We start from the raw sequence: 12,627 nt of genomic DNA, 5'->3' as shown, positions 1-12,627 counted from the left end.
ACTACTTGTGAAGATTTTCACTTCAAAGAGACGTTGATTGAGCGAGAGCAAAAAACAAGAAAGAGCCAAAAAGGACAATATATAACTATTTATCTAACTACAAATCCCAGAAACCAGAGAGATCGTCACCACCACCACCATAAGCAAGGAGATTAGGGGTGTTGGCTGGAAGTTCTGTTAGCAAGTTTCTGGAGGCAAAGGCAAGGACTTTTCTTTTCAATTCGAATGGCGAAACCACATCTTCGGAACCATATTCTGATGTGCTATCTGGGTATAAAGAAAGAAAATAAGATAATAAACCACAGACGTGAGGTGCAGCCATTGAGGTTCCTGATAAAACTCTAGTTTCAGTATTTGAGCCAATATAGGTTGAGAGAACGTTGAGACCAGCAGCAAAGACGTCAACACATTCTCCATAGTTGGCAAAGTATGCCCTTTCATCGGTAATTGTTGAAGCTGAAACAGTGATTGGATTTCTTGCACTAGCAGGAGAACTATTGCAGGCGTTTTGATTTTCATTACCAGCAGCAACAGCAAAGTGGACACCAGATCTAACAGCTATATTAACCACCTTATTTAAAGCAAGAGATTTTCCTCCACCTAAAGACATATTAGCAGTTGAGCCTTTAAAATTAGGATTTCCCTCCCTGGATTCCCTCAAGTGCGATTTTACAACAAAATCGACACCTTTAATCACATCAGAATTGGAACCAGTACCATTTTGTCTTAATACTTTAACAGCAACAACATTACTTTTTTTAGCGACACCATAAGTTTTGGATGCAATAGTACCAGCACAATGAGTTCCATGACCATTATTATCTTCATCAAAATCATTTCTTGGAATTGTCGAGCCCCAAACAGCTCTACCTTCAAATTCTTCATGGTTGATGTTAATACCTGTATCAATCACATAAGAAGTTACACCCTGACCAGCAGTATCATCATAGAGGTATCTGTTAAAGGTGTTGACATCTAACTTGTTGATGTGAGAAAGTCTGGCTAAACCCCAGGGAGCACCTAATTGTTCAACTTTTTCCAAAGTTGAAACTCTCATATTTCTTTCAATTATATCAATGTGAGAATCTTGTAATAAGGCATCAACAACTTCATCCAAGAAATAACCCGAATAACCAGACAATTTGTTTTGAGATTCACCAATGTCGAAACTAGTAACAATTCCACCAGCAGTTTTATCATTAACGTTTTCATCATTATTCAAAGCAAGAAAAAAAGGATTTGTGAAATCAGAAATCTCAATTAAATTTTTCACAGCGCTTAATTGTTTAGACTGAACCCATTTCTTATGTAATTCGATTTCTTCAGATGGATAACCTGGTTTGAAGGTAACAATATAAGAATAAGGAATTATTTTATCAAGATTATCTTTATCATAAAACACTTTATTAAAAAAATTACCAGAGCGATTTATTTTGTTTGGAGAGAGATTTTTGTTTTTTAAATCAGCTTGAATCATAGCTTGCTGGATTTTTTGCCCAAATTTTAATTGAGGAATCACCAAAGAGCTTGTCAATGAGTGAATGGACACCAAGAAGGCCAATGCGCTGAAAAATTTCATCTTGGGTAATTTCTTCTGATTAAGAATTGAGTATTATCTGAATAGTATTATTTGAATGGTATCAACAAAATTGAAAATATCACAACAATTTTTTAGCGCCGAAGGAAGAAAGACTGAGATGAGATGAGAAATAAAACTAAGATGCGAGAAACATTTCAGGAAGCAGAATCGCCTTAAATAGCACCAGATGCTGGAGCTGGCGCTTCCACATGTCTGATGCTGCTCGAGAAGCACAAGAATTTAGAGGTGTTTCAACTTTGTGGCAGAAGCACAAAGAGAAAATATGTGTTTTTGGTGGGTTATTTGTTGGAGTGGTAGAGGTAGTTGATGAGGTTTTCTCTATCCTTGGGCTTTCTTAAACCTTGAAACCCCATTTTCGTACCTGGAATAAACAGCTTTGGGTTCTCCAAGAAACTCTCCATTTGCTCTCTATTCCATACAAAATTGTCCTTTTCGACTTTTTCTTTGAATCTTTTGAAAACCTCGCTGTAAATGTAATTTGGACAATCTCCTATTTTCTTGTCCATGATTTGATACAAGTTTGGACCAGATTTGTGAACTCGTATATTTTCATTGAATGTGTGACATTGTAAACATCTTGTCTTAAAAAGATGGGCACCCTTTCTGATTGAGTCTCCACTAAAGGAATTGTGTTGATTTGATTCTTGGTCAGCAGTATGATCTATTTTCCTGATCTTGTTTTGAGATTTTACTTTTTCTGTCTTGCCTTCGACCTGTTTTATTCCAGCTTTTGTGGTATCATTTTTTGATAATACCAAATTTTCATCTGAATCGTTTTTTCCACTTTTTGAAGAAAGTAAACCGAATAATACCATCCTGATGTTTGTTTCTTTATAAGCAGTTATTTGTATCCTTCAATAGTTATATTTGATATAGCTGCAAAAGCGATCGAGTTTATATTTATGATTTAGTTTTGAACTTTTCATAGCTTCAATTTTACTAGTTTTTTTTCAATTTTTTTTCCTTTCAGTTTTCGCTAGTATTCTCTTATATGGATAATTCTCTTACATCTTCGAATTAAATCCATTTTAATAGTCAACAAGCAGTTACATTCATAGCCACATTCTTTATAATGCCATTTTCTCTTGACCTGCTAAACCAATGAAAACAATACTTCCACTCTTAGCAACATAATATCATAGTAGAATCATGGTGCATGGTGTGTATCGTTACATTATGTTCATTAAATCCGGTTGCTCTAATCATATTAGGTGCCAACGATAGTTTCAATCGATGCCTCACTAGTTGATTAACCTGAAAAACAGCAGCATATCTCTATAGACAGAAATAATTCAAGCCTACAAGCTGCTGCTTTGGACTCACAATGGGTTTTAGTTCCAGGTGTTTGAAGCTGATTTTGTCTGGTCTGGATCAACACTAGCTTTTTTAAGGTTGTTTTAGGTTCAACCCAAATCCACCACTATTCTGCAGCACTTGTCATTGGAACAGACTCCAGCCAATCAGCACGCTGTGCTTTCAGGCCCAATGATGATAAACACGAGCTATTCTGAACTCGTTCTGCGCGAAAACAGAAACTCCCTCGAACTCCGAGCTCCGAGCTCTGAGCTCCGAAGTTCGAATTTGCAACCTTCTTTTTGCAATTTTACCTTATTTTTCACCATTCTTCGATTTGCACCTTAAGAGTTATTACCTCCAAAACACCCCAAACTGTCATTAAGACCACCATTAAGACCACCATTACTTCATGAATATAATCCACAATTGCTATCAACAAGCTCTTCTCTCTTACTTTGTTGCGATACTTTTTTTTGTTTGATTAGTTGCATTTTTCATGATTTGTTTCCACTAAAAAGGGTGAACAATCTTGAATGTAAAAAGGTGCCCCACCAATGCTGAATTGAGTAATTGGAGCAGTTGTTGATTATTTCGAAAGTCTATTTTTTAAAATTAGTAGAAACTGGTTTTATTTAATATTATGGTTTAATTTTGATCAAAATTTCGGGTTTATAACAACTTGTTTATCTATTTGTTCTAAACTATTCACATAATTTAGATTTCAAGACTCTCAATCATTTAAACCAAAAGTTGCATTCTTTTTTTTTCTTTTAAATTTAACCACTTATCAAAAGCCTATTTCACTAAAATCCTTTTACGATTCTTGGTTTACAATTTTTACTTAATCCAGAGGAATATAAACTCTAAATATTGATATAAATACTTGAAGTTTTCCTTTATTTTCTCTTGTATCATTCTACCCCCTTTCTTGATTTCAACAACAAATAATCACCCTCCCCCCCCCCCCAAAAAAAAAAAAAAAAGAAAAAAAAAACGTTTCTCTTTTTCTGTCTTTTTTTAGCTCAAAATGTACAGACCAGCTTTATTAAATAACTCCAACAGATTCATTGCATCCAATTTTATTAGAAATTTTTCTAATTCAAGAATTGTTAGATTAGCAATTCCAACTAGTCAAAAGGGTGTTATTTTTGAAACTAATGGTGGTCCATTGATTTACAAAGATATTCCAGTTCCAGTTCCTAAACCAAATGAAATTTTAATCAATGTTAAATATTCTGGTGTTTGTCACACTGATTTACATGCCTGGAAGGGGGACTGGCCATTAGCCACAAAATTACCTTTAGTCGGTGGTCATGAAGGTGCTGGTGTTGTTGTTGCCAAAGGTTCTGAAGTTAAAAACTTTGAAATTGGTGATTATGCTGGTATTAAATGGCTTAATGGCTCATGTATGTCCTGTGAATTATGTGAATTGGGTTATGAATCCAACTGTGCTAAAGCCGATTTATCAGGTTATACTCACGATGGTTCTTTCCAACAGTATGCTACAGCTGATGCTGTTCAAGCTGCCATGATTCCCAAATCTGCTGACTTGGCTCAAATTGCACCAATTTTATGTGCTGGTGTCACTGTTTATAAAGCTCTTAAATCTGCTGATTTGCAACAAGGCCAGTGGGTGTGTATCTCTGGTGCTGGTGGTGGTTTAGGCTCTTTAGCTATTCAATATGCTAAAGCCATGGGTTTCAGGGTCATTGGTATTGATGCTGGTTCAAAAGAAGCTCTTTGTAAAGAATGTGGTGCCGAAGAGTTTGTGGATTTTTCCAAAACTAAAGATTTGGTTGCTGAAATCCAAGAAAAGACCAAAGGTGGTCCTCATGGTGTTATCAACGTCTCTGTCTCTGAAAAGGCTATTTCAACTTCATGTGAATATGTTAGACCATGTGGTAAAGTTGTTTTAGTTGGTTTGCCAGCCGATGCTGTTTGCAAATCTGAAGTCTTCTCCCATGTTGTCAAATCTCTTAATATCATTGGTTCCTATGTTGGTAACAGAGCTGATACAAGAGAAGCAATTGATTTCTTTAGCAGAGGTTTAGTTAAATCACCAATTAAAGTTGTTGGATTATCAGAATTACCAGAAGTCTATAAATTAATGGAAGAAGGCAAGATTCTTGGTCGTTATGTTCTTGATACTGCTAAATAAGTTATTCATGTATATTCATTATTTTCAATATTCTTGATTGTCAATATTTTATTTTATTTTCTTTTCCTTCCTTTTATTTTCTTTTATTTTGTTATTGATTTTTGATTTCTATTTAGTTGAGTTACGTTTAATGTCATTTACTGCTAAACATACTGAAAGTTTTCTTTTGCAATGAAAACTAATCGATAGTTTGTATATGAAAGATCACAAAGAAAAACTTATTTGGTTATTGATTAGGAAAAAGCATTGGTCTAATAACCCAATATATCATCCAGTTCAAAAAACAGAAGGTTTCTTTTAAAAGTCTGAATTAGAATCAAGACACTGATATCAATTTGAAAACATCGACCCTTTGCAGAGATAATAATAAATGAAGATATTTAAAACCATCTGGATGGTGCGATATAGGAAAGACCAGCTTTGAGGTACTTGAGTAATAAGAATCAATAAAAGATGAGGAAGTGGAATAAAAGAGGTAAATATCGTGAAAAGAGGTGGTTTATTCAATGATTTGTGTAAAACTAAATTGAATGCTTATGAGAAAACTGAGCATTGTTATGAAAAGAAATTGTAGTTTCAAAAATACGATTAATCTTCTTGAAAACAGTTGAGTGTCATAAACAGAAAAAAAGAAGCATGTTAGAAGAAATGTGCTAAAAGAACAAATTAGAACTCGGGATTATTGCAATTCACAAATAAAAAGGATAATATTCCAGTCGTCTGATGATGTTTGACAAATATAGGCAATAGTTAAAGCTACTAGAACATTGTATTGACATTTCCAAATCGGAATGGTATGAAAAAGAACAGAAAAACAATGAAAAAATATATTGGATGTTGATAAATGAGACAAGATTTCGTTAAAGTATAAAATTAATTTAAGATTAAAATTAAAGATAAATTAGAATCAGAATCAGAATTAGAATTAAATGATTAAACAATATTATTTGTAATTAATCTTTTTTGTTTAAAAGAGCTTTTTCTTTACCACCAAAGTAAAAATGATTTAGAAATCTGTAACCTTGAGTTAATTGAGCACATTCATTAACAATATGACAACCTAGTAATAAAGGATTCCATGGAGTAATTGAAACAGCATATTTCATAAAAACACAAGAATAAACAACCAAAGCACCAGTCATTGGACCAGAGATATATTCAGGATCCTTTTTCAAGTCCATTATAGCAGCAATGGGAATACCAAAGTTTGAAACTGGTCCCCAAAAATGAGTACTGCAAACATCTTTAATAAAACCAGGTTAGTTAGTTGATTGTAACTCAATATACTACCAATATACTATCAATTGACTTTTGGCTTTTGCTAATTGATAATAAACAAAAGAAATAAAATAAAGAAAAACAAGATGAGGTGGAACATACATCTAATAGCTTGTTTACTGAAAACAGTGTCGCTGACTTTAGAGATTACACTTCCTGAGGATGTCATTTTTGGATATTAATGAGTAGTAAATAACAGAAACCAAATAAAAAGGACAGAGCTTGAAGATGAAATAGAACAAAGTAATAATACAATATTTGAACAAATGCAAATTGGTAACTGAACTGATATCAAATTATCTCTCTTTGATTTGGTTGAACTGAATCTCTTTTCCAGCATCCAACGATAGTGATCAGCCGCTGAGCGGAGGTGTCATAATCTATGTTTTTAGCCGAAAAGTGCCATTCCTGCGAAAATTCGCACTGCAAAACGCGAAATGCTCATACATTTCCGTTGTGTTTTTTGGGCGCAGCGGCGATAATCTGCATTTAATCCGGAAAAAACAAATACATCATCTGACTAAGCACATGTTACATTCCGGAACTGACAAGAACCCGTAATTATGGTCTCGGAAATTTTAATGGATTTTTCTGGGAATATTTCAGATTTGGAAAGAGGTGAAAAGAAGGGAAAAGAAATGAAAAGAGATAAATGACAAAGAAATAGCTCGTTTTGCAGTGAGAACTATCTGGAAATGGACTATATCTATGCTCCTCCTCCTCCTCCTCCCTCAGAGGGTAAAAGAAACAAAAATGGTGGTCAAGGCCAGATGAGCCACTCGACTAGCTCCAGTACAGGCACTAACAGATACCCAAACCAAAACTATAAAAAGCCCAATAATTACAACAAACGAAGAAACAACAATAATTACAACAACAATAACATTAGCAATAAAAAAAGATTTAAGCTGTCAAAAGATAGGAATGATAACAGATACAAAAGCACTAGTAATAATATTAATAATGGTAACAATCACATTTCAAACGATGGAAATATAAACAATCAAGTAAATTTATCCAATTTACCCACTCACCTACCGAATCTGATATCCAGCTTGATATCTATTCAAAGTCAGATAAATAATAATAATAATAATAATAATAACGATAATAATGATAACAATCAGCATAGTGAAAGTGAGAATGAAATCGATGAGGAAGCATTATACCTTAAGAATAAAGGATTAACCGTTAATTTAGATTCTGAAAAACCAATAATAGCAATTCCAGGCACGAATATCGTTCTACAATCTGATGATGATATTCAATTATGGATTGAAGAAAGGAAGAAAAATTGGCCAACAAATCAAAGAATAAAAGAAAAAAAATTAATTGCAAATGAAAACAAAAACACAATTCAAACTGGTACCGCTGATAGCGATAATAATAATAATAGAAGTAAATTTAATAAACCTAATAATAAATTACTAAATAAGGATAAATTCTGTCATAATTTAATTAAATTTTCATTTTGTAAATGTCAAACAACATGTCAATATAATCATGATTTAAAATTATTAAAAGATTTCAAACAAAATCAATTATTGGAAAAGAAATTGAATTTAGTTCCACAAAAAATATTGCCCATGATCAATAACTCTAAAAATATTAAAACTATTGAACAATTTAAAGTGTATATTCCTGAGCGATTTGATCCAACAAAGTCTTCGCTTTTGTTTGAGAAAAACAATTTAATTAATAATTATAATCAAAGATTCAATAATAGAAATAGGAATAACAATAAAAATAAAAATAAAAGTAATACCAAGTTTGATAAGCTTGATAAAATATCTTTATCCGAAAAAAACAAGGATTTTAATCAGATGTTAATTCAAAGGAATAATGAAAATGATAATAATATAATATTGGATTTTATAAATGAAATTTTTAAAACTGGTATAATTTGCAATGATTTAAATGATATAAAAAAAAAACTATAAATTGAAAAAAATAAAAAAAAGTATATGAAAAAAACAAAAAAACAAAACATCAAAAAAAACAAAACAAATGAAATTATTATATTATATATAAGACACTCAAGAAATCATTAGTATATTTTAATTTAGATTTTAATTTTAATTTTAATTATTATTATTATTAATTTTAATTTAAATATTATTAAATTTTTTTTTTCCATTTTTTTTTTATTTTTTTTGGGGTGATTGGGTGGTTATTTTAAAATTTTATTTTAGTTATAAATAAAACTAAGTTAAGTTAAATTAAATTAAGTTAAATATCATTAAAGAAAATTAGATTTCACCAAAACCAGTTGGAATATTTTTACCGAAACCACCTTCTTTCATTGCCAATTCATAATAACCGTATATAGTTGTGACAGCTAGTAACATTGAGGTACCACTACCCAAGGTTCCTAATAAATCACAAATGACAGATAATGCACCGATGGTTGCACCACCAAAAGCTGCAGCAGTGGGGATTATTTTTTTCAATTCTTTATAAACACTTGTTTCTCTAACACCAGCGATGACCAAACCTTGATCTTTGAATTTTTTGGCAACATCCTTTGGAGAACTACCAGAAATTTCGATCCAAGTTGTTGAGAAGATAGCACAGGTTGAAAGGACAAATATGACATAGATTGTAGTTTTGATTGGATCCAACATTGCTTCAGATACGGAAAATGGGGGTTGCATGTAATAAGCGATGCCACTGCTAGCGAATAATTGAGATGAGCCAGGTCTTGAATCCCAAGTACCTAAGATTTTAACAAATAAATTATTTGGGAATTTTTGGAATAGCATTTGGGATAGGATAAAGACGTTTGAAGTTAAAGCACTTTGTAACATGATTGGTAGGTTTGAAGTGTAGAATAGTTTGATTGGATATAAACCATATGGGCCTCTTGTTCTTGTTGATTTGACAGGGATTTCTAGTCTAAAACCTTGAAGAAAGACGACAACAAAGAATACTATGATAGTTGAGAATAGTTGGAACATGTTTGGTAAATTTTTTCTGTAAAAGGCTTGAATTAAAGCTCTTTTTTTATCCTTTTTAGTTGTTAGAAGATGAATTGTTGCGACAATTGCACCCTCGAACTCTTCACCTCTACCAGTATTTAAAGTTGTTGGAGCAAATGCCTTCCAGAAGATTTGTTCGGAGATATTAGTTGCAGTGAATAAAGAGATACCTGAACCTAAACCGTAACCCTTTTGCAACAATTCGTCGAGAAGGATAATCATTATACCAGCAAAAACCAATTGCAACACTAACAATAAGCAAACACCGAGACCTAACTCAGATGGAGGACCATACATACCAGTTGCGACATAGACTACAGCTTGACCGAAGGACAATAGGATAGCGAAGATTTTTTGAGCAGTTTGGAAATTTTCACGATCGTTTTTATCGTTCATGTTGATATCTATTAGTTGAGTACCTTGCAACATTTGGAAGACCATTCCAGACGAAACAATTGGAGATATACCCAATTCCATAAGAGTACCTCTATTGGAGGCCAACATCATACGCAACCAAAATAGAGGATCTGAGGATTCAGATGATACGATACCATATAATGGAATCTCACTCATAACTAGGAAAATCATCAAAGTGACACCAGTCCACATTAGCTTTTGGTTAAATGGAATCTTTCTTTGTGGAGCGATAACCTCAGGAAGAAAAGGTGAAAAGGGTTTCACTAGATCCAACACACGAAAACTCATTGTCAATGTATTGATTTATTGTGGTATTGTATTGATAGAGTGTTATATTATAGTGGTGAAAGTGGATGAAGGTGAGTTCAATAGACACTTGTCGATTAAGAAAGATATTTCAAACTGTGAGAGTGAGAGTGAGAGTGAGAGTGAGAGTAAAAGTGAGTGTGGGCGTGAGTGGACGAGGAGGGGTTGAATAAAAGAGATCGAGAAAATAGGAATTGGCGTGTATTAATTGAAATATAAGAAGAGAAGAAAGTGAATAGACAGCAGAGAAATTGAATATTAAACAAGAGGACGAATTGAAAATAACAGCGATGGAGTATTTATTCTTAAAATAGCTCTGAAAAGTTCAGGTTTTGGGAGTTTTGATCAAAATTTCCCAATTTTTCACAGCTCTGTGAAAAAAAACCTCTTCGCAGTTTTCAGTGACGTGGTTTTCCAGAGCCAGTGCCAGTGCTGTGGGTCGGTGCTGAGTCAGCGCTGCGTCAGCAGCGGCTACTGCCCGAACAGGCGATGCATATATGTGCTACTTGGGGGCTATTTATTTGGGATCTTGTTCGACTAGAGATCAAAGATGTGAAGGAGATAGTAGGGGTAACCCGGGCTCTTTTTGTGGAAGATGCAGACCAACGAGCTGGCAAGCAACAAGATCAAGCTGACGAAGAACAACGTGGTCACATAGTTGACTTTGGCGTTGTAGATCTGGGGCACCGACTTGATCAACACCACAACCGACACCGATAACACAGCATAGAGCATCGACACAATTTGTGTTTCGATACCGAGTTGCTGTTGCTGGCCCGAAACAAAGTACTCCACAGCGCTACCTCCATTGGGATCGATTTTGAGGTATGGAACGTTTCGAATGGTGTTGAACATGTATCCCGAGATGAACAATATGATTAATAGAATTGAGAAAGACGACCAAACGTTTTTATTCAACAACACCTTATTCAATATAGTTGAGTAGAAGGTTTTGAATATGAAGACAATTATAATTGAGATTACCGATGTTAGAAATATGTTGCTGTAATTTATTGGTTTATAAATTTTAATTCTTTGGTTTGTTGTTTCATAAATCCAATTTCTAAAATCACCAAGGACCTCATCTTTATCTATAGTGCTGCTGCTAAAACTGAAAACATATTCATCGTGAACGTCAGCAATCAAATCATTCTTGGTTACGTTTGTTGGTGAGTAGTAGTACAATTTAGGAACAGAGGTTATCTTGTAGCTTTGAAAGATCTCTCTTTGATTTTGACTGACACCGAAATCTGCTATAGCGAAAAAAATTGGTGTTTCATCCCCATTTTGACTGTCTTTTATGCTGTTGATATTATTTTCCTTTGAATAAGAACTAGCTAGGATTTCATAAATTGGCTGGAATTGAAAACATGTAACGCAATTAATCTGGGGATTGGTTGCAGTTAAATAAACAAATAAATGATAGTCTCTATCCTCACAGATTATATTTTTATAATTTCGTGAACTCAATTTTAAAATAGATGGATTACCATTTTTCTTGAGTATCTTTGAGATCTGTTCTGATTTGAAGCAATTGGCATCTTGAATCAAAAAAGTGATCAACACAAACACAAAAAAAAACACCAGCTTGTTACTTATGAACTTCATCTCTAATCTTCTATCCTGCGTTAATTCGAGCCAGCTATCTCAACTACTCGACCAACTTTTGAATCAATTAATCATTGTTTTGTTGTTCAAAGGTGAAAAAGAAAGCTTATTACCAACCGCTTAGTCACGCAACCCCCTATGTTTCAAACCCCTTTTCCAAACCCCAAATAGTATAAATAAGTCAAATCGCCTAGAAAGTGCTTCTTCTCTCATCTGGCGCAACGGTACCGCTCTGCGATCTTCAGACAGTGTTGTCAGTTCGACCCCGGACGCCCTTCTTCTGCTGCTCCAGACTTTTCCTGTTTCTGAAGCACTTTCACTGCATTTCTTTTGGTTTCTTTTGATTTCTTTTGATTTCAGTTTGATTTCAGTTTGATTTCAGTTTGATTTCAACTGGATTTCTCTTGCAATTGGCTTCCATTTCTTGTATTCTACTCCATTCTGCTGTGTATTCTTGTATATTCTTGTATTTTATCTGTTCTCGAGTTCTGCTTCCATTCTTCTTCTCCTGCAAAAGCAACAGACTCTCATCCCATTCACCACAACCACACCAGAAAGACAAGCAAAATGCCTTTTGTTTCATCCTTTTAACTTGCCTTGATAACAAACACTTAACTATGCTTTTTATAAATCCTCGTTTGTTTCTTTTACTGGTTTCTCTACTTCTCAATTTTATTATACAATCGTCATTATCCCACCTCTCCCACGACTCAAATAACTCTGCAATTCCCCTGGCTGATAATTTAATCGCTAAACGTAGCCAAATTCCTAATACACATCCACTTTCAAACGATTCAATTGAAAACCCAACATTTAATCCACTAAATGATCCTATAACTAATGTTGATCCTCTAATCAATGCAACATTAATATCCTCCAACTCTAATTCTAATTCTAACACAATTTCTGATTCGGATACACCTCTTGATATCGATATAGATATTGACACTGATTCTGATAACGATAATGAGACTGAGTCGCCCTTT

At 33.7% G+C, this 12,627-nt stretch overlaps 7 protein-coding genes across 7 annotated transcripts; 2 read left to right on the top strand and 5 right to left on the bottom strand.

The window, feature by feature from the left end:
- Positions 1–97: 97 nt before the first annotated feature.
- On the bottom strand, positions 98–1,477 carry ASCRUDRAFT_28850 (S8 family peptidase; the record flags this gene model as incomplete). Its single annotated transcript, XM_020190073.1, has 1 exon — positions 98–1,477. The coding sequence occupies one exon, from the start codon at positions 1,475–1,477 to the stop codon at positions 98–100; it is 1,380 nt and encodes a 459-aa protein (XP_020050614.1).
- A 401-nt stretch (positions 1,478–1,878) lies between these two features.
- ASCRUDRAFT_26099 (c-type cytochrome) lies at positions 1,879–2,223 on the bottom strand (the record flags this gene model as incomplete). The annotated part of the gene is made up of 1 exon (XM_020189931.2): positions 1,879–2,223. A coding segment is annotated over one exon (345 nt), but the record flags the coding sequence as incomplete, so codon positions are not given.
- A 1,700-nt stretch (positions 2,224–3,923) lies between these two features.
- On the top strand, positions 3,924–5,054 carry ASCRUDRAFT_6147 (zinc-dependent alcohol dehydrogenase; the record flags this gene model as incomplete). The annotated part of the gene is made up of 1 exon (XM_020191281.1): positions 3,924–5,054. One exon carries the CDS (start codon positions 3,924–3,926, stop codon positions 5,052–5,054), a length of 1,131 nt encoding a protein of 376 aa, XP_020050612.1.
- Positions 5,055–6,007: 953 nt separating this feature from the next.
- Positions 6,008–6,501, bottom strand: MPC1 (pyruvate transporter MPC1; the record flags this gene model as incomplete). The annotated part of the gene is made up of 2 exons (XM_020190209.1): positions 6,008–6,297; positions 6,435–6,501. 2 exons carry the CDS (start codon positions 6,499–6,501, stop codon positions 6,008–6,010), a joined length of 357 nt encoding a protein of 118 aa, XP_020050611.1.
- Positions 6,502–6,973: 472 nt separating this feature from the next.
- On the top strand, positions 6,974–8,272 carry RSA1 (Rsa1p; the record flags this gene model as incomplete). Its single annotated transcript, XM_020188839.1, has 1 exon — positions 6,974–8,272. The coding sequence occupies exon 1, from the start codon at positions 7,028–7,030 to the stop codon at positions 8,270–8,272; it is 1,245 nt and encodes a 414-aa protein (XP_020050610.1). The 5' UTR covers positions 6,974–7,027.
- Positions 8,273–8,581: 309 nt separating this feature from the next.
- SEC61 (translocon subunit SEC61) lies at positions 8,582–10,015 on the bottom strand (the record flags this gene model as incomplete). Its single annotated transcript, XM_020190213.1, has 1 exon — positions 8,582–10,015. One exon carries the CDS (start codon positions 10,013–10,015, stop codon positions 8,582–8,584), a length of 1,434 nt encoding a protein of 477 aa, XP_020050609.1.
- A 555-nt stretch (positions 10,016–10,570) lies between these two features.
- On the bottom strand, positions 10,571–11,641 carry ASCRUDRAFT_30105 (OST3/OST6 family protein; the record flags this gene model as incomplete). Its single annotated transcript, XM_020190161.1, has 1 exon — positions 10,571–11,641. One exon carries the CDS (start codon positions 11,639–11,641, stop codon positions 10,571–10,573), a length of 1,071 nt encoding a protein of 356 aa, XP_020050608.1.
- Between the last annotated feature and the right edge of the window lie 986 nt (positions 11,642–12,627).

Source organism: Ascoidea rubescens (genome assembly GCF_001661345.1).
Source record: "Ascoidea rubescens DSM 1968 unplaced genomic scaffold ASCRUscaffold_1, whole genome shotgun sequence".
In the NCBI taxonomy this organism is placed as follows: domain Eukaryota; kingdom Fungi; phylum Ascomycota; class Saccharomycetes; order Ascoideales; family Ascoideaceae; genus Ascoidea; species Ascoidea rubescens.
The sequence above is the reverse complement of the archived record's forward strand: the minus strand, read 5'-3'. Positions and strand labels throughout refer to the sequence as shown.